Source organism: Cnephaeus nilssonii (assembly GCF_951640355.1).
Source record: "Cnephaeus nilssonii genome assembly, chromosome: 20".
In the NCBI taxonomy this organism is placed as follows: domain Eukaryota; kingdom Metazoa; phylum Chordata; class Mammalia; order Chiroptera; family Vespertilionidae; genus Cnephaeus; species Cnephaeus nilssonii.
The window spans coordinates 12,919,257-12,940,923 of record NC_137091.1 but is presented as its reverse complement, the minus strand read 5'-3'; the positions used below and the strand labels follow the sequence as shown (position 1 = coordinate 12,940,923).

General features: G+C 41.3%; 1 protein-coding gene across 3 annotated transcripts in view; it reads left to right on the top strand.

The window, feature by feature from the left end:
- The window catches only part of UTP4 (UTP4 small subunit processome component), a 36,791-nt gene extending 22,357 nt beyond the window's left edge, over positions 1 to 14,434 (top strand). For 2 of the 3 annotated variants that reach the window (XM_079800334.1, XM_079800335.1), the window contains exons 7-17: positions 538 to 709; positions 821 to 912; positions 1,294 to 1,390; positions 2,362 to 2,426; positions 4,041 to 4,163; positions 4,565 to 4,721; positions 6,989 to 7,095; positions 8,823 to 8,918; positions 10,302 to 10,487; positions 11,951 to 12,061; positions 13,563 to 14,433. In XM_079800334.1, coding sequence (XP_079656460.1) covers positions 538 to 709; positions 821 to 912; positions 1,294 to 1,390; positions 2,362 to 2,426; positions 4,041 to 4,163; positions 4,565 to 4,721; positions 6,989 to 7,095; positions 8,823 to 8,918; positions 10,302 to 10,487; positions 11,951 to 12,061; positions 13,563 to 13,679 — 1,323 coding nt within the window. In that variant the 3' untranslated portion in view covers positions 13,680 to 14,433. Of the gene's footprint in view, positions 1 to 537; positions 710 to 820; positions 913 to 1,293; positions 1,391 to 2,361; positions 2,427 to 4,040; positions 4,164 to 4,564; positions 4,722 to 6,988; positions 7,096 to 8,822; positions 8,919 to 10,301; positions 10,488 to 11,950; positions 12,062 to 13,562 lie in introns of all 3 variants that reach the window. The other variant, XM_079800336.1, reaches the window with a different exon arrangement.
- The last annotated feature ends 7,233 nt before the right edge of the window (positions 14,435 to 21,667 follow it).

Genomic DNA, 21,667 nt, shown 5'->3' with positions numbered 1-21,667 from the left:
GTGAATTTAAGAAACAACTTTTTTAATTCCAGGTATAGGACTATCAGTATTTCTATTGGATTATGTAAAGCTTAAAAATTTACTTATCGATCATCAATATTTTTATCTTGTTAAATATTCTCATTCAAGAATATGGTATGGATTTCTTTGTTTAGGTCATCTTTTGTGTCCTTTAAGGAGGACTTAAAAATTTTTTTCTTATATAGGCCTAGCACATTTCTTGTTAAATTTATTCTTAGATATTTTATCTTTTTTATTGAATTTCTAATGAGGTCTAGTTTGTATATATGAAAGCTCTGTAACTGGTTGAGGTACATATTGTTAATTGTGCCAGTAGGGGGTGTGTTATTATCTATGAGTGAGCTTGCTCATATGTTGGAATTGTTATCTTCTAGAGAGAAAAGACCCCTGTAACCTACCTTCCAATTCTGGCATAAGTTTTCCCCTAAGCTGCCCAGACAGACAACCTCAGGAAATCTTTTTCAAAGTGGGCCCTGTTTTGCTCAAATGTACCTCCTTGATGATTTAATTTCTCAGCAAGAAGACAGTTTCGTGGTGGGCACAGCCGAGGGGACAGTATTCCATTTTCAGCTGGTCTCTGTGACTTCCAACAGCAGCGAGAAGCAGTGGGTGCGGACAAAGCCATTCCAGCATCACACTCACGACGTGCGAACCGTGGCCCACAGCCCAACAGCACTGATATCGGGAGGTGGGTTCTGCTCTCGCCAGCTGCTGCTTTATTCTGCCCAGCTCTGCTTGTTTTCATGCAGGACATTTTCTAATTCTGATGTCTTCTCCCCTCTCCCTCCCTCCCACCTAGGCACTGACACCCACTTAGTCATTCGTCCTCTCATGGAGAAAGTGGAGGTAAAGAATTACGATGCTGCTCTCCGAAAAATCACTTTTCCCCATGTAAGTATCATCCCCTAATCCCCCACCGTGTCCTCATTTTCCCATTCCTCTGAGCATAGCTCACACTTCCTATGCTCGGTGCTTTTTTTGTTACATACTGTGCTTAGCCATGTTACAGTTCTTAGCACACTTAGTGTAAATGCTTGTTTAATTCTGTGTCAACCCTTTAGACTATGAGCTTGAGAGTGGTAGGTATGCTTTTATTTACCAGTGTGTGCTTAGACCCTAGGACAGTGCCTGGCATATGGTATTATGTAGGAAATACTTACCAGGCAAATGGATTTTAGCAGTAAAAAATATGCTAAGATGCTGCTGCTATATCTCATACTGAGACAGTAGATGACCCCAACCTACTTATCACTTTTCGATTCTTGGATACAGCGACGTCTCATTTCCTGTTCAAAAAAGAGACAGCTTCTCCTCTTCCAGTTTTCTCATCACTTGGATCTTTGGCGACTGGGATCTACAGTTGCAACAGGTATGATGGGAGCAAGACTTTTCTAGAAAGAAAACTGGAGAAGCCAAAAATTAGAATTGCAGTTGATACTCTGCTTATGGAAAAATGGAAGTAGATTTTTCTTGTCCCTTGGAACTCATGGTTTCCCATCCACTAGATGGGGCAAAGGAGTTCTTCCGAGTGTTAGATCTGTTAAAAGTTTACAGTTCTGTACGGTAGAAAGGGTAGTAGTAGCAGGATGTAGAGTGTGTGAAGGTTGTGGAATCGTAGTTTGCTCTGTCTTGGTTGGGATCAAAATAGGATGTTGAAAAATGGCAGGATTTAATGTTGGTTAGTGACATCCCTGCTAGGAGGTCACACGGATCTTACTAGGACAGTGGTCGGCAAACTCATTAGTCAACAGAGCCAGATATCAACAGAACAACGATTGAAATTTCTTTTGAGAGCCAAATTTTTTAAACTTAAGCTTCTTCTAACACCACTTCTTCAAAATAGACTCGCCCAGGCCGTGGTATTTTGTGGAAGAGCCACACTCAAGGGGGCAAAGAGCCGCGTGTGGCTTGCGAGCCGCAGTTTGCCGACCACGGTACTAGGATGACAGCCTAGTGGCCTTTTGTATGGCCTGTAAGGAAATGTTTAGGTTCTGTTGTTTTATATTGGATTAGGTTTATATTGGAATAAGTTTCCAAAATGAGCAAATGAAGTTGAGGCCACATGAACCACAAGCTCCACTTTTACCCACCTACATGCCTGGCTGTGGTGTTGAGCTTCAGCAAATTAGTGATGTACCATAGGCCATGGAGGACACCCAAAGAGAAGTTAAGAAAATGTTCACTGCTTTCCCCAGAAAATGGTAGGCTTATGAAGATAGTTTCCTGATTTGTCACTGGCAGAGATTCCATTCTATCCAGGAATGACTTTTTAGAAGAAAAAATGTATACAAATAACCTTTCTTTGAGGAGGAAAAACCTCAGGGAAATTTCTTGTTCCAGGAAAGCATGGGGATACCCTACCACTCTCTAAAGATGCAGATCATTTACTGCACCTCAAAACAAAGGTAAGGAAGTTTAACTGTATATGTGCTGTCTCTGAAATCCACAGCATTTTCTGCTGCTGAATTTTGAGGATTACTTAGTTGACATCACTAACTGTATAAAATCTAAAATAATTTGAATGAAGTACTATGTCAGCAGAACTGGATTTCCCGTGATTATATGTTGGACATTTAGAATTTATTGGGTGGATGAATACAGGAAATTGGTTTCATTTTTTTTGTATTATTATGAAAATAATATGCTTTTTAAAAAAAATTCAAATGGTACAAAAGAGTATATGCAATAAAAGATGAGCTCCCTTTTTAAAAAAAAAAAATTTTTTTAATTCAGAGAGGAAGGTAGAAACATCAACGATGAGAATCATTGATTGGCTGCCTCTTGCACGCCCCCTACTGGGGATTGAGCCCACAACCCGGGCATGTGCCCTCTACTGGAATCGAACCTGGGACCCTTCAGTCCGCAGGCCGACACTCTATCCAAACCAAACCAGCTAGGGCTGAACTCCCTTCTTAACCCCAAATCCCTGGGCCTCGTCTCCAGAGATAATCATTGCCGATAGTTTCTTGTATATCCTTCCAAAAAAAAATTTCCACCCATTTGTGCATATGCCCTTTCTTTTTACAATAATGGGAATCTACTATGCAAACTTCGTGTTCTTAAAAAAAAACCTTTATTTTAATTACACAAATATTTGTGAATAGTCTTACTGTAAAAGATTCAAGCAATATTGATAGTTTATTTCCTCATCTACTTCTTTAATTCTAGTCCCATTTCCTGAAATAATTGTTAATTGGCTAGCTGTAATATATCCTTCCAGATCTTCTTTGTGTGAGAGAGTATTTATGTGGTACATACATATTTTCATACATTTAGATATATTTCGTGAGGTTTTTTCAAGTATATAAATGTTACAAATTTTTCCTTTGTTCTGCAAATTTTTTCACTTACTATTTCTTAGAGCCCCCCCCCCCCCCTTTTTTTAATCCTCACCCCAGGATATGTTTTTATTGATTTTTTTTTTTTTTTTTTTTAAAGACAGAGAGGAAGAGAGAGAGAGAAACAGAAACATCGATGTGAGAGAGAAACATTGATCATTTGCCTCCCGTATGCACCCCAACTGGGGATCAAACCTGCAGCCCTGCAGCCTGGGTATGTGCCCTGACTGGGAATCCAATCCGCAGCCTTTGGTGTTACAGGACATGCCCCAGCTAACTGAGCCCCCAGGTCAGGGCTTCTCAGAGATCTTTACAGTAGACTGTCCTAGAACAAACAAATCGTTCAAGTTACCTTGCCTCCAAAGCTTTCCTGCATTAAGTGCCTCTCTGCTCGGGTTTCTGATGTTAGGGTTTAGTACGAAGCTACCTGTGAGGTACACAAGGGCTGAGATTATTTAGTTCACAGTATTCATAGACCTCAGCTCTTAGAAACCAAAGCCACACCGTTTAGGTACTCTACTTGTGACATAATCATAGTGACACATAGTATGTAATTGTCAGGATTGTGTGTAGGTGTTTGTGGATACGTCCAGAGTGATGACAGCTTGGGGATTCATATCACAGTGAACCTCGTTGTCTGAAGTTTTACTTGAACATTCATCCTCATTCCTAACATTGCAGGGGCCCGAGAACATTATTTGCAGCTGTGTATCCCCATGTGGAAGTTGGATAGCCTATTCTACAGCTTCTCGGTTTTTTCTCTGTCGGTTGAATTATGAACATGACAACATAAGCCTCCACAGGGTAAGTGATGACCCAGTGTCTGGTTGAATGAGAAGAAAATTCATAAGTGAATTTTTGTGTGAAGTGGGAACGTACTGGATATGAATCCTTACTCAGTGGAAGGTATTTGGAGATAGCATTACAAAAAAGGTGTTTTATTTTTTCCACTTAGATTTGCTTTTGTTTTTGGAAGAGTAGGGAAATGCCAGAGAGTGGCAGTAAAGTTTAGGCTTTTGAAGAGATAAAGGAGGCGGGGTGTATAGGTTACATTAGACATGTCAGTGTCCCAGACCCTTCATCAGTTGGCTTCCTTAGACACAGGAAGCATTAATGTAACTTAAGGCTGGCTGTGATTATTATTGATGGCCGCTAGGTCTCACTTCTCTCTCTTACTGGTTTTTTTACTACTGGTTCACCCCAAGGTTTCCAAAATGCCAGCGTTCCTTCGCTCTGCTGTTCAGATTTTGTTTTCTGAAGATTCAACAAAGCTCTTTGTGGCTTCAAATCAAGGGTCTCTGCATATCGTTCGGCTGTTGGAAGGAAGCTTCAAGCACCTGCATACTTTTCAGGCTCAGTCAGGTAGGAATTTGGTAACTGGCCATAGGAGAGAGTTGTCAGGCTCTGATATATCTATTTTTTCCTTTTAAACCTTATTCATTGTCGGGTATTCACTAATCGTCTTCTCCACCCTGCAAGTACATTCACTCACATGGTTGCAATTTAAAGTAGGAGGAGATATCTGGCAAATAAAAAGCGTTGATGAGATGTGAAATATTCCTTACACCTACTCTTTTCTCACTGGGCTTTTGATTCCTTTTTGGGGGCCAGAGAAGTTTCATCACCCTTAGAAGAGTTTTTGTTAGCAGGGCAACAAGAAGGTTAAAATAATTTATAATCCTGACTACTGTTAATATATTTGTATATTCCAGTATGTGTGTAGATAGGCATTTTATAGACATGTTAATTTTTTGGTTGTTTTTATAAAGATGAACTTACACATACAGTTTCATTACCTACCATATAATGTTCATGATCATTTTTCCCTGTTCTTTGAGAACATGAATGAGTATGCATGAATAAGTGACTTTGTAGTTAACTTGTTGAGTTAATTATTGAGGACTTAGTCACCCAGCTTAATTTAAGCTGGTAGTTTTCTTGGATACTTCCCATGGGCCTTTTCCCTTCTTCCTCACCCTGGATTATAGCAGCTTCACTGTCACTTAGACTCCATCAGCTTGGAAAGTCAACTCTTTTTTTCTTTAATATTTTTATTGAGTTTTTAGAGAGAGAGGAAGGGAGAGGGAGAGAGAAAGAAAAACATCGATGTGAAAGTGAAACATGGATCGGCTGCCTCCTGCCTGCCCCTACCAGGGATCAAGTCTGCAATTTGGGCATGTGCTCTGACCAGGAATCAAACCAGCCATCACTTGGTGCACAGGACAACGCCCAACCAACTGAGCCACACCGGCCAGGACAAAAGTCAACTCTTTTAACTTAAACACTCACTGTTCATAAGCTGGTTCAGAAGCATGCAGGAAAAGAAACCCACAAGTTAATAATCAGATAAAGTAAACTGCCAATTTTTGAGTACCTGTATGTTTTTATTATAAAACTTAGACTCTTTATTTTGCATTTAGCATCCCTTAAAATTAGGCTCTGCGTAAATAGATACTTTTATTTCTTCTCTCTCATCTCACTTCCGCCTTAGAGTCAGGCTGGTTTCTTCACAGCCTTTAAACCTGTGTATTTCATTTCTTGTTACTTAGCTCACATTCTTCATCTTTTTCTACATACCTCACCCATCCTTTAGCATCTGGCTTATGTCTTGCTTCAGAGCTTCTTTATCGTTTGGGGGTGTTATAACAGCATGTATTTTGGCATTTAGCATCACTGTCTGATTTTTATCCCACATGAGTTTTTATGTTGCCAGATTGGTTTAAAATCGTTTGATGACAAAGATGGCTCATATGTGCCCATGCTCCTGTAGTGCTAAATATATAGCACGCAGCTCAATAAATTTAAGATATGCTTCAAGCCTGTTGAATTGGCTGCTTGTCCCTAACTTTGATTAAAAACTATTTGGTAGAGCCCTCGCCAGTTTGGCTCAGTGGATAGAGCATCGGCCTGTGGACTGAAGGGTCCCTGGTTCATTTCCGGTCAAGGGCACATGCATAGGTTGCGGGCTCAACCCCTAGTGAGGGGCGTGCAGGAGGCAGCTGATCAATGATTCTCTCTCATCATTGATGTTTCTATCTCTCCCTCCCATCCTCTCTGAAATCAGTAAAAATACATTTAAAAAAAACTACTTGGTAGAGAAGGATTTTAAAACAAAGTATAGATTTTAGTGGTAGCTGCTACCTTGATTCTTCATTCCTATAGTAGGCAGTGTCTCAGGCCTGAGCAAGTGATGCCTTCATGTTTATCTCTCAGGCTCCTCTTTATATGAAGAGTAGTTATTAAATGAAAATAGATTAACTTATATAGAACTTATTTGCAGAATTATCAAGAAGTTATCCTAGTCGCCAGTCTATATGGCTCAGTAGTTGAATGTCCACCTATGAACCAGAAGGTCATGGTTCTATTCTGGTCAGGGCACATGCCCAGGTTGTGGGCTCAATCTCCAGTGGTGGGTGGGCAGGAGGCAGCCGATCAGTGATTTTCTCTCATCATTGATGTTTCTATCTCTCTCTTCCTCTCTCTGAAATCAATTTAAAAAAAATATGTGTTTTTTAAAAATTACCTTATTAGTAATTGAAAACTGAGGGTCTTACTGGCTTTTGCCATCATCAAAGCAGGGCTGGCTGTGGACATTGAATTCAGACTTACCTGTTGTTCTGTCCTCACAGGGACAGTGGAGTCCATGTGTCTTTTGGCGGTCAGTCCAGATGGGAATTGGTTAGCTGCATCGGGCACTAGTGCTGGAGTCCATGTGTACAATGTGAAACGTCTAAAGGTGAGCTTTGGGTTTAGTAGCAGCAAACAAGAAGTTAACCCTGCAGTTATAAGATTCAGGGCCAATTGGTATGACCTGGAAAATTACTAGGCTTTTTTTTGTTTTTAACCAAGAATTTTTCCTGTTTTACTTGTTTGGAATCTAAAAGCTATAATCTACCATATTAAAATCAGTCAGTGGGAACTGAAACCACTCGTGCCCAGAAATTTGAAATTAAGGATTTTTGGGTGATGAGTCAACATCTAGGTTATTTCTGTATTTTGGAGAGGAAATTTTTTATTTGCCAAGGTGAATAGTTACAGATAGTAACAATTTCCTTTAATAGTTCACCTTGCAATCTCAAGGTACTTTTTAAATTAAACAGGACCAGAAATTTGACAAAGGAATAGCAGGAAAACATTTTTCATGAATCAGTAATGATATTGTCATTCACTCATTGAATCACTAGTGGTCCCTTACAAATCTTCATCATAAAAGTCAGATAAGAACCACTCAAAACTTGGGATAAGCATTAAGTTTATAGAACAAACTAGAGGCCCGGTGCATGAAATTTGTGCACGGGTGGTCCCTAGGCTTGGCTGACGATCAAAGCGCACATCTGGCGTGAAAGGGCAGTTCCCAGCTGACCTCTGGGCAGCACCTGGGCCCCCACATGCCCCCCTCTGCCTGAGTCACGGTACCCGAGTCCCCAAGTGGAGATGCAGTGAACACAGCTGGTCGCTGTCTGCAGGGCGATCAGCAGGGCTATCAGGCCCCCGCTTGCACCTGCCTTGGCCTGGCGTCACCTGCTCCACCATCCTGCCATGGTCCTGCTCTCATCAGAACTGCCACCCACTGCCGACACCCGCTGTGTTCCGTGCCGCCCCCTGGTAGTCAGTGCACGTAATAGCGAGCGGTCGAACTCCCAGTCGAACAATTTGCATATTAGGCTTTATATTAGGCTTTTATAATATAGGATAATATAGGATGCCAGATTGCTGCATTTAATGGGTTTGCCTGTTAACTACACAACTTAATCTTTATTACATTGTGGGAATAGTGTGTACTGCTTGCTCTTTGAGGCTTGCCTGGCATTTAAGACTGTCCTGTGTAGTAGTGCACATGCCTTGCAATTGTACATTAATGTCCAAGCCTGGGCATTGATTTATTTCTTTTTTGTTGTTGTTGTTAATTCTTACCAGAGGATATTTTTCCATTGCTTTTCAGAGAGAGAGTAGAAGGAGAAAGAGCGAGAGAGAGAAACATCAATGTGAGAGAGACACATCGACTGGTTGCCTCCCACACTCACCGCAACTTGAGCTGGGGATCAAACTTGCAACCCAGATTCCCTTGATCGGGAATCGAACCCGCAACCCTTCTGTGCATGGGCCGACACTCTAACCACTGTACCGCTGGCCAGGGCAGCATTGATTTCTTTTAAATCCAGTGTGGATATGTAGATTCCCTGTTTAATGACATGTTTACAGTCAGTTTACGTTGATATCAAGACAGCAGGGAAAGCTTTACTCTGCAAATGCTGTCAGTTTTGTAAGCAGTTAAACATTTATTATTTTTTTTAAATGAGATTAAATTTTACTGTTTGGAGAAATGCCTGACATTTATGGGAACTTTCATAGGACCCTTTGCATTCCAAGGAATACTATTTAAAAACAATTGACTTAGACCATCCAGTTTTTCCTGGGTGCGGGTATCACATAGAGGTGCCTTTTGTGTCTGCTTCTTCCCAGCTTCACTGCACGGTTCCTGCTTATAATTTCCCTGTGACTGCTCTGGCCATAGCCCCCAAAACCAACAGCCTTGTCATCGCTCATTCCGACCAGCAGGTGAGAGATTCTGGTGCTTTCCAATTACTTTTTGCTGGATGGTAACTTAGAAGCTGAGATGGTAATTTTGGAAGACCCTTTCTTTGAAAGTACTGGATGATATAAAAGGTCGTTTTAGACTGGAGAGAACATGGATTCAGGTGTTAGACTGGATATGGGATGGAATAAGATTTTGAGAGTTGAAAGTGACTAAAACATAATATAGTTAACCTTCACTTTTGCAGGTGAGGAAATCAGGTACCTAATACCAGCCAAAATTAGTGCTTAGCCTACTGCTTTTTTCCATACTAAGTTGTAAGAAGATTGTCGTTTTAAGGAGATCTATAAAATACCTGAGCTATAGAACATACTCTGAAATTATTCTGACTTCATCTGTAAGATGGGCATGATAATACCTTCCTCACTGGAAAGATTTAAATGTGATCCGAGAAGCACATTTAAGTAGACTTCCAGACAAATGGTGTGTGCTACTTTAATTAGTAGTTTTTACACTCACACATGCACACTCATATACATTCTAGCCAAAAAAATTAAATTCTCTTTTCAGTTTAATAAATCTGTGTCCTTAATCAAAGACTGAAAGATTAGTGAAGCCACCTTCTTTGTCACATATAATGATCATGTCCACCTGATGCCTTTTACTGGCAGTTGGTCCCATAAGTTCTTCAGTCATTAAAACTGGTGGGAGAGGTTTATGTACCTGGTAGATTAGCAAAGATCAATAAAGGTGATAATACACATGGTGTGAGAGTATAGGGAAACAGCACTTCATACATTGCAGAAATTAGTATGACTTCTTTAGAGAACATTTTGGCAATATCTATAAAAAATTTTAATGCACATAATCTTTGATTTGAAGTTCCCATTCTAAAAGTTCTTCCTATAGATAATATGCTTTCAGTTGTACAGAAGGACATTGATACAGAGATAATCATTGCAGCCTTGTTTGTTGTAGCCAAAGATTAGAAATAATCTAAATGTCTATTAAACAGACTAGATAAGTAAATCATGGTACATCCAAAAAGTGTGTGGGTTATTATGTATTCTTCAAAGGGGCTCTTCAAAGGAGTATGAGTGACCTATATTGATATGAGTCATAGTGTGTCTTGTGTGCATAAAATATCTCTGAGAAGATGTAAACAAGAAAAATAACAGGCTATTTTTGTCTTGGGGAGAAGAGGTAAAGATTACAGGGTGACTTTTCATTATAAACCTCTATGCTGTTTAATTATTTAGTCTGTAATTTACCTTAAATTTTTTTATTTAAAAAAAGAATAGTGAGAAAGCATAAGGCTGAATATGACATATTCATGGTTCATATAGATATTTTCTGGTCTTTCTGGACACGAGGCAGCATTTCCTCCATATAACGTTCTTCCTCAGATATTTGAATATAGCATCCCAGACAAACAGTATACAGAGTGGAGCCGGACCATCCAGAAGCAGGGGTTTCATTACCTTTGGCTCCAAAGGGATACTCCCATCACCCACATCAGTTTTCATCCCAAGAGACCAATGTACATTCTTCTCCACGATGCCTACATGTTCTGCATCATCGACAAGTCATTGGTGAGTTCTTTGCCACTTCACCCTTGCTCTCCCCAAATCTTCTTTACTTAAGAAACTGCAAGTTCTAAAAGCAAGAGTTACAATAAATTAGAGGAAGGAGAATCAGAATCAAGTTTTCCTGCTATATTATTTGGAGGAGAGAAGCCTTTTGTTTTGCAGAATCCTTGTTTTTGTTCCCACATTTTTTAAGGCTACCAGGGAAGGAGTGGGCCTTTGTGTACTGGTTTTTGCTAATTTGACCACTTCTTTGTTTTGCCTATGAGTACATAAACCTAAGTGGGAAAGTGATTAGGTCAGTATTCAGAAGGTGACCCTCATTCGGGAAAACCATTGATTTGGCTGAATCACTTCTACCTTTGCACCCTGAGTGGCTGAATAATGTGGTTTCATCAAAGGGGATACAGACTGTGGTTTGGACCACATATGTCCCTAGGCTGTATGTACTCAGACATTATCTGCAGGCTTGAGGAGTTGGTCTTAAGATCTTAAAAAAAGTCCAGCTAAGATTTCATTCTTCATGGCTATGATTTAGGTGGACATTTTTTTTCAGTGCTAGATTCCATCCTCTGCCAGCTGCTCTTTTGATTCACTGCAATTTATGTCTTTTCTGAGCAGGCACTTTCTTTCCTGGGAGCAATGAGATCTGTGGCCATGCCTGCAATGCACTTTGGGCTTAGATGACAAGCAACACACACAGTGTTGTATATCTGTGAAGGTGGGGGTGGAAGGAACATGGAGAAAGCAGCAGATGGCTCTAAGGGAGGGTGCGTGGTGATGTGTCACTGGAACTCTTCTCATGGGCTCTGCGTCCTCTGGGTGTGGGAAGTAGAGCTGGCTGACAAGTGCCTTCTGCAATTTGAGTGATACAGGAAGGGCCCCTCCCACTCGCTTGCCTCTTTGTAACTCAGTCCAGATCGGCCCATATTTTTTCCCAAGCATTGGTGATAAGTCCATCACTTCCTCTTTCCGGGCAGAGCTATTTCCCAAGGAAGTCAGAGATGAAATATCACTTGCTTGGCCAGAGGCCATCTCTTGAGGTGTCAATGACATCAGTGGAGGTGGTTGTGTTGCCGTTTCTCCTGGGGAGAACTTTAGTCACTGGGCCAGCCCGTGACCTGGTTGGGGGTAGTGTAGAAAGCAGAACCTTCATGGGCTAAGCTCCTGCACATGCCAGTTTATTCCTGTCACTCAGTGTTACTGACAAGACTGGCGGAAGCCCCAGCTGGGCTCTTTGATCTTGCCGGCAGAGTACCAAGCTCTTTTTTGCCTCATACACCCCCCCTCTACAGTACAGCTGGAAGAGTGACTACAGCTCTCTTCCTGAAGTGAGGCGAGTCAGGGAGGAAGTAAATGTATATGATGGTTGGGAGATAGTGTTTGCCTGAAAAATCACTATGGTCCATTGTTCTGTATAAGCCCCAATAAAAACAATGACTTAAAACAGTGTATCTTTGTCTTTTTAGCCTCTTCCAAATGACAAAACCTTACTGTACAATCCACTTCCTCCCACGAATGAATCAGATGTCATCAGGAGGCGCACAGCCCATGCCTTTAAAATTTCTAAGAGATATAAGGTAAAGCATCTTGCATAATATTCTGAACAGTTGATTCCTTGTGATATTATCTAAATGTATCCAAAAGCTGTCAAAATGTCACCTTCATTTTTCATGCAGAGGACCTCATTTGGGGAGACAAGTAACTTTCTGAGGATGTGTGTCCCTTATGTCTGTTTCATTGTTCTTGCTTTAATAGATTAGAGGCACATCATACTTAACCAAAATGAAATACATTGGTAGTGAGAAATAATGTTGGAGCTCAGGTGGGATCTTTGTGTTAAAGTCAGCTTTTAAATTTGACCTCTAGTTGGAGAATCCTATCTAATAAAGAGGAATATGCTAATTGACCCTCACGCAGTTGCAAAGATGACGGTGCCCACCACCAATAAGGAGGGAATATGGTAATTGACTGTCACGCCCTCAAATATGGCAGCGCCAAGTCCCCTCAGCCCCGCCGGGGCAGCAGGCATGCGGCCAGGCCGGGCCTGCCTCCAAAGTCCCCCAGTCTCCTCAGCACCCCCAGCTGCCCAGGGACGGCCCTAGGCACAGGTAACCAGGGCCAGCTGAGGCTTGCGCTGTCGGCAGTGGCAGCAGCAGAGGTATGATGGGCTGTCAATCGCCCCTGAGGGCTCCTGGACTGTGAGAGGGGGCAGGCTGGGCTGAGGGACCACCACCTCCAGTGCATGAATTTTCATGCACCGGGCCTCTAGTGTTCTATAAGATAATTTACAGCAAATGGAAGTCATTGACTATTACAACTTTCTTTTCTGGGCTAGGCTTTTCACTGTATAGAAAACAGATATCATTGAGCCTATGATATTCCAGCTATTTGTGCCACCATAGAAGTTCCATATTTATGCTTCTCAGATGGGGTTCCATGGCGGCCCCGGAGCATTTTCTGAGGGGCCTGCATGCATTCTTTTTTAAGGGGAGGAAGGTCTGTGAATTATTCAAATATGATTAGCTTCTTAATGCATTTGTAACTTGTCGTTTGTCAAGAATTTGGGCTCCAAGCCCTCAGTTAATACTGATTCTAAGAAATTAGATTTTCTGTACAAAGAAACATGAAAAACCTTGCTGAAATCTTTTATGAGTGAACTCAGTTAAAAGTTGCCAGCCTTTTCATCCATTTTGAGTCCTAAGGCAGGAAGGGCTGTCAGAGATTTACATTCCTCCAGTCTTGAACTAGACCAGTGGTCGGCAAACTCATTAGTCAACAGAACCAAATATCAACAGTACAACAATTGAAATTTCTTTTGAGAGCCAAATTTTTTAAACTTAAACTTCTTCTAACACCACTTCTTCAAAATAGACTCGCCCAGGCCGTTGTATTTTGTGGAAGAGCCACACTCAAGGGGCCGAAGAGCCACACTCAAGGGGCCAAAGAGCCACGTGTGGCTCGCGAGCTGCAGTTTACCGACCATGGAACTAGACTAACCATTTAGCTCTAGGTCCTCTATTTAGGACTGGGCGTGCATGGAGCCTACCTCCTGCTAGAATCATTCTCATCTCTCTACAGCCTCTACTCTTCATGGATCTTTTGGATGAAAGAACACTGGTGGCAGTAGAACGGCCCCTGGATGACATCATCGCTCAACTCCCACCACCCATCAAAAAGAAGAAATTTGGGACCTAAGATAGGGCACTGTCTGTGTCCTTCCTTGAACTGTTCTTCCCTATTTGTTTTCACAAATCATGTTAATAAAAAAATGCTATTCTTTAGGATTAGAGTCATTATAAATGTTATCATTTATATATTTTTACTGATATCAGAGAGGGAGAGAGAGATAGAAACATCAATGATGAGAGAGAATCATTGATCGGCTGCCTCCTGCACACCCCCTACCGTGGATCAAGCCCACAACCCAGGCATGTGCCCTGACCAGGAATCGAACCGGGACCTCCTGGTTCATAAGTGACGCTCAACCACTGAGCACACTAGTCAGGCATAAATGTTACCTTTCAAAGTAATGGGCAGTAATTTCCCTGCATTGAATGAGAGTAAAAGGAAACACCAAGGTATTTGTACTTGGGATAATGTTCTATGTAGCTACAAATTCCTGCAACTTTTTCGGGGTCTTGTTTGTGCTTTCAGACCCTAATCTCAGGGAGAAAAAAAATGATAGTTACCCTCTCTTCCCTAACACATGCCTGAGGCTTTAGAGTGCTGATGACCTTCACTGTCTGCCAGCCTCCAGCCCGCAGCCCTTGCTGAAGCGTGGGGGCCTGCCCAACATTGCCCTGGAGGGCAGGGAACTATGCTTGCTTATCAAAGATAGCCTGTCTACCAATAGCAATAATCAGCCCATGTTTCAAGGAAGAATTTTAACGGCAGTGCTCCATCTGAAAAGCAGAAGCCGTTGGCCTTTCATTGTCAGGTATTAATTTTATTTAAAAGGAAAAAAGTGGGCTTTGGAGTATCAGTCCCGTCAACTCTCTTTTCACTTGTTATATGCCAGTTTCAGAGGTTCAGGAAACATTGGGCATTTTGGTAAGCAGTAGGAGTGAAAGTGGGAATCAGAAAGCCTGTCATATATTTCACCTTTTCTGTCCTTGTCTACTGTCTTTGACATTGTTATTCCTGTGGGTGTTGACTGACTAGTTTTAATGTGATCTTTTAAATGAGAAAGTGAAGAACTATACTTAACCTGAACTGAGCAGATAGATTTCTTTCCCATCGCAGTGGATGTATTCTGTTGCATGCCTGCAGAAACCCAGTATGTGAGGTTTTGTTTGTGTGTTTGTTTGGGGCATGAAGGGCTGTGGTATAGGCAGAGAAGTATGTGAGTTCTGATGACATCATGAGTAAAAAAGCTGGTGAAAAAACATTTTGCTAAGATGGAGTCTGGAAAAGAAAAAATAAAGGTGAGAATTTAAAGTACAGGTGTGGGAGGAGAATTAATAGGTAATAAGAGAGATAAAGAAAGCCCCAATACATTATAACATAAAGGACAGCCTCTTTCAGGTTCATTTGCTAAGAGGGAACAACAATGTTTATAATGGACACACTTCTCGGCCCCGCCTGTTCAGATGGTGTACAGTGATCATCAGGGCTGATTTAAATAAGCAGATGCAACTTTCTAGGCTCTCTGTGTAAAATAACTTTCCTCTTGAATAAATGTCATTAGTGTGGCATATTCTCCTCGTCTGCATTTGACTGGAGTGTTACAAACTTTCAGTGGACTAGAAGATCCTGCCTTTTCTAAGAAATGATTTATGTGTTTTGTGTAGTTGAAACCAAAGTTCAAGTCACTGGTCTACATTGAATGTGACCAGAGCAAGGCGAGGATGCCTTAAATATTAACTCACTCGCTTTTAACTGACTGTAGAGCTATAAATTCAGAGACTCTTTTATTAACTGGAGGCTAGTTTATGACTTGATTTACTTAACCTTAAACATTCTGAAACCTTGTGGATCTTGGAGGGTGTCATTCTGACAGAGAGGGCCCACAGACCATCTGAGTGAAGAAGTAAAACTTCTGAAAGTAGAAAGCATTCCTTTGCAACATTTCCAGCCAGTGACTTGGATTTCCATAAATGGTATGGGAAGTAAGAGCTTTGAGCCTTGAAATTCTTCCTAAGTAGAAAACTTTGAATGCAAATGAAGCAGAAACTGATTGAGGCAAGTTAGAGAATTTGGGGAAGGAAAGGCAAAGCAGTATTAAAGAAAAGGACACGTCAGTGCACATGTTTTGGGGCGATTTTACTTTGGGGATTGTGTAACTGAAACATGTTTCTGTTTCGGGCATTTTGCAGACTAGCTCATATTTGGGTTCCACAGAAAAATTTTGATCTGATACCTAGAAAACGCTTTTTTTTTTTTTTGCTGACCAGACTCAAATGCTTCAAAAGCAGTTTTCTCTTCCCTAGCTAGTTTGGCTCAGTGGATAGAGGATCGGCCTGTGGACTAAAGAGTCCTGGGTTCGATTTCAGTCAAGGGCACATGCCCAGGTTGTGGGCTCGATCCCCATTAGGGGGCGTGCAGGAGGCAGCTGATCTATGATTGTCATCATTGATGTTTCTATCTCTCTCTCCCTCTCCCTTCCTCTCTGAAATCAATAAAAATATATATACTTTTTTAAATGCCAACAAAACAGTTTTCTCATGTAGTTAGTAATCTGATTTCTGAATGGCTAATGTACCCTTCACCATGGAGATTACAGCAAATTATACTGGAATATTGGGAAAAAGTTAGAGACCATCTATTGTGGGTGTTTTTTTAAGCATCAAAACTTTCTTGAAATGGAACTTCATTCTGAACTGCAATATATGATATAGATAAAAGTGGAACTATTCTGGTTGGAGGAAGGGATGGGTAGGAAGCAGAGGTTTGTGAAAGAAACCATGTGTTTCTTGGCCTCATTTTTGTATTCATGGCAGTGGAGACTAAGAGGAGAAGAGGCGGCTTGTTTGCAATGGCCACACAATGGTTTGTTAGAGGCCAGGGTGGCATTCTTACGGTTATTCTCCCACTGTCTCTTGGCTGTAGGGACCCAATCATATGATTAGCAGGCATGGTATGCAAAAGATTTTTCATTTCATAGATAATAGGGAAGGTGTTTTAGCATTTCTTGCTCTGGATGAGCACTTGATTTAGCTCTAGTCTTGTGTGTAATGAACAACCTAGTACTTGTCTGCTAATGCCCACCTAGTGAGGTTTCTCTAGGGTTAATTCCTGGGAGTGGAATTGCTAGCTCATACTATGCCCATTTTCTTTCACTTTTAGTTGCCTGGGGAGTGGCTGTATTTCCAGCAAGTGTTTGAACGTACTCATTTTCTTACATCTTGCCAGTGTAGTGCTAAATTTTCGTGTTAGCCCATCTGATGGGTGAAAAATAATATTTTATTTTGCATTTGCTTATTTACTAATGAGCTTGCTCATTTTTTTATGTGTTTTGGATGTTTGTGCATATCCATAACCTTTGTTCCTAAAGTGTCGTCTTTTTTGTTCATATTTCAAGGTATTTTATGATATAGATTGGCACGACTGTCTGTGGTGGTGGAAATGTTCTGAATCCGTAGTGTATAATAAAATAGTTACTAGCCACACGTGGCTGTTGAGCACTTGAAATGTGGTTAACATAATGAAGGAACTGCATTTTTTTTATTTTAATGTAAATATCCATGTTTGGCTAGTGGCTTGGTATTGAACAGCAGAAACCTAGCTAGTAAGGCCTAGCTTTGTGTCATTCCTTTGTCTTCGGGGAGTTAAAGAATTTAATAATCAACCTACATTTATTGAATGCCCACTATATGCTACATACCAACAACAGATGACAAGAGGACCTCAGCCCTGAAGAAGCTTACAACCCAGTTGTAACAAGTAGATCAGTGATGCTATAGGAGAGATGAGCACAGAGAAGGGGCACTTAATCAGTAGGGTTGAAGGTAGGAGGAGATGGTCCTTAAGCTAATAACTCTTGGAAGTAGATGGTCATTAGCAAGGTGGGAAAGAGAAGAAAAGACGCATCCATGGAGCATTCTCAGTGCAAAAGCCTGAAGCCAGAGAGAACATAGCCTGCCCAAGGGACTGCCAGTAGTTGCACATGGTTAGTACACAGCATGTATCAGAAATGGAGGGAAATGAGGCTGAGGGGGCACGCAGGGCCTACCATAGGACTGCGAGCATGCATGTCTCATTCAAGGAAGCACCCCTCCCTGCAGGGGAACGGCTTCCCTAGTTGATAGTAATTTGGAACCAGGTGAGGTTCCTAGAAAAAGTAAGAGTAGAGCAGTTGCCACAGAGGAAAGCTAAGCATCTTAGAAAAGTAAGTAGATTTGGGTAAAGTACTCCTAAGCCAAAGTGAGAAATAAAGACTGGTAGGAGTGAGCCTTGAAGTGTGGTTAAAAATTGTCATTCAGTGGAAAACATAGTTGTGAACCACTGGTATTCAGAGGAATAGCACAGTAAAAATGCCCACTTAAGTACATAAAGGAACAGAAGAGACTGGCTGTTGTGTAGGTTCTTGGGGTCTATATTAGTTTGCTAGGGCTGCCATAACACAGACTGGGTGGCTTAAATAAATTCATTTTCTCACAATTCTTGAGGGTAGACGTCCAAGATTAAGATATTAGCAGCACTGGTTTCTTCTGAGGCCTCTCTCCTAGGCTTGTAGATGGCCGTCTTCTGGTGTCTTCACAGGGTCTTCCCTATGTGTGTGTCTGTGTCCTAATCTCATAAGGAGCGTCCCAGTCTCTCATAAGTCTATTGCGTTGGGGCCTACCCTAGTGACCTCGTTTTAACTTAATTACCTTTAAAGACCCTTATCCAAATATAGGCACTTTCTGAGGTACTGTGCATTAGGCCTTCAACCTACAAGTTTTGAGGGGGACAATTTAGGACAATAAAAGAGTCCTTGGGAGGATGTTAGGGGCTTTGCAAGCCCCAGAGTTTGAATGCTGAACTCTGTACAAGTCTGCATTTGTCTGAGGCATGTCCACAGCATGCACCTGATTCCCAAAGGGACCCATGAGATCCCCACAATTGGCTATTTCATTAACCGATTCAGGAGGGAGTTAAAACTGTGGGACAAAGGCCTAGAAATACCATGTGTATCAATGAACATGATTTGGTGTTCAATAGCATATGAAAAATAGGAGTTGAGCTTGGCCAGTATGGCTCAGTGGTTGAGCATTGATCTGTGAACAAGGAGGTCACAGTTTGATTCCCAGTCAGGCTATATGCCTTGGGTTACAGGCTCAGTCCCCAGTAGGGGGCAGGGTGTGCAGGAGGCAGCCAATAGATGATTCTTTGTCATCATTGATGTTTCTCTCCCTTCTCTGAAGTCAATAAAAATATATATATATTTAAAAACGAGTTGAAGCTGATTATAAGACTGCAAGTCTTATGAGGTACTGGAAATTCTGTCAGAACTCATATTAGGGAAAAGGGGATTTTTATTTTGGAACCTTATATGAATTTCATGGCAAATTATGTTATTTCCATGATTGTCAATTTTAAAACGCTGGTAATTTTCCATAACTAAGTGGATTCAATGAAACTAACCTTCTGCTTAGTATGTCCTTGCTAATATTTTCCTAAAAAGAAAGTCACAGAGCTACAAAACTGTCACCAGCTGCTTCTCATTAGTAATGTGGTTAGCAGATGTGGGTTTTCATAGTCATAAAGCATGAGATAGTTAATCCATTTTTGTGGGTTTCAGATGGACAGTGATTTATCTTGGCGGGATACATTTTTAAATGTGCTTGCATCAGCTAAAGGATATAGGCACCTTTCCCTCTTTCACTTCAAGTTTGTGCAGGAGAGAAAAACACATTTTAGGGTATTTCTCCTGGAAGGCAAAGGAGCACAGCCCGCTGAAAAGGACAATTGATCTCCCTGTCTTCTAACTGGGGCAGAGTTATGCGTGGATAATTTTTCAAAGTTGGATGTTAGAGTGGTTATCTTATAAGCTTATTTCTCCCTTTGGCCTCTTTAGTAGCAATTGAGCAGCTCTTGCTTTTGTTCCTCTGGCATCAGGCCGCCTTTGTGGTAGTGACCTTCAGGCTTGCTAAGGGCTGCAATTTTGCCTGGGGCCCTCCTTCCTTATGAAATTACACAACACTCAAACCTTGGAACGAGCCCCAGATCCACTAATTCTTTCCTTTGACGGACTCTTGGCAATATGTTCTCCCTTTATACAAGATCTGTTTGTCACCGAAATTAATCTGGCCATTTGCCCTTTAAGCCTGGAATCAAATGGTATCATGGCAGACTCATTCCTAGATAAAGTATAGTCTCTCCGCTCCAGAGTTTCTACCAAAGGTTTTATTGTTGCTGCTGCAGCTGAAGGCCAACAGGTAATAATAACAGCAGTGGGTACTTTTCACGGAACTCTCACAGTGCTGCTCAGCGCTTTGCGTACGTCATCCCAGTCAACTCTCACAACCACCCTCCGAGGATTCTTCCAAAAAAAGAAACTGAAGCCCATGACCTCAATCCCTTGACCATTGTCATATAGCTACTAAGTGGCCACGTATGATTTGAACCTTGTGCTCTTAATGACCGTGCTATATTATACTGTGAAGGAAAGGGAAAAAACAGACCATTGGGTTTTGACAGGGCACAGAATCTTGAGCCCGAGTTATAGAGTTGTAGGAAATTTGGGAACTGAGAGCTCTTCCAACCTCCTTATTTTAAACTAGCAAAGATTTCTGCCTTGTTCTGAGAAATAATGAGGTAACAGCTTGAGCAGAGGAGATTACATATTGATAGGTGACAGGAATAAAAGGTTATTAGGAATTGTCTCCGCCATTTCCTTTTTTAGAAGTAGATAACATGGCTGTTCGAAAATTATCTAAGCTTGTCTCGCAGTCCCTGGGAAGTGGTGGAAATAGATGTGTACTCCTTTTATTTCAGATTTCATTATCCACTGACTACTTGAGATCTCCTAGATGGTAATTTTCACTCTGCAAGGAACCAATAACCTTCAGAGGGATTATTTGAAATGACTACAGCCCAGGAGGCACTGAATGTCAATCAATCACAGTTTAATGAGTTCCTTTTCTGCAAGGCAATATTTTTTGAATAGTGGGGAATAAAAAGAAGCCTATAGGTGGTCCCTGCCCTCCTGTATTTTTAAATCTACTTGGGCAAACCAGCCAAGCATGAAATAAAATTGTTCAAAGAAAAAAATCCCCATGAATTGTGTAGACAGAGGAAACTTGGTAGGTGGGAATCTTGCAGCCCTTAGCAAGCCTGAAGGTCACTACCACAAAGGTGGCCTGATGCCAGAGAAACAAAAGCAAGAGCTGCTCAGTTGTTACAAAGGAGGCCAAAGGGAGAAATAAGCTAATAAGATAACCAGTCCAACATCCAACTTGGTAGGTAGGTGGTAGTTGAAAGGGGCAGGTGGTGGTTGGAAGGATAGACTCAGGCAGGAATTTGGAAGGCACCATTGGGAGGGACTGACTAGATGAGTTTGAAAGTAGTCATGTGATTGTTGAAAATTAATTTAGGTTCTGATGGAATACCTTGTATTTATTTTTTAAAGAGGAAGCTAGGAAGAGAGAGAGAGAGAAATCAGTTTGGTGTTCCACTTACTTATGCATTCATTGATTGATTCTTTATGTGTCCTGACAGGGAAGGGGGCGGCGGGGAAATTAACATGAAACTTTGGCATATCAGGACAATGCTCTAACCAACTGAGCTACCCTGCCAGGGCCTCTAGTGGAATACCTTATAAAAACAGCTTGATAGTTTGGGAATTTTTATGGATATATTTAAAACTAATCCAAATATCAGTCTCCATTACCTTCTCTCCTCCCAGGGTTAAATATTTTGTTATATAACTTACTATCTTATATAAGTGCTCTCATTTACAATTTAGTTCAAAGATCTATAACTTCCTCCAACTCTATGGACCAAAAGGTCTTGATACTTTGTGAAAGGATTTCCAGCACTTCCCTTTTGCTAATAAAGGTGCCCTTAAGTGCCCAACCTCTGGGTGATTACATTAGTAAAAGTGTTCAAAATAGTGCTCAGACTGTAAGGAATCAACTGCTAAGTGCTCTCTAATAAGCAGAAATTTCACGTACCTCAGACCTCTGGGGGCTCACGCCTCAGCTGGAGCAAAGCCAGAAATGTCTGGGACTGCAGGTGCACTTGGGCACATCAGGACCTGC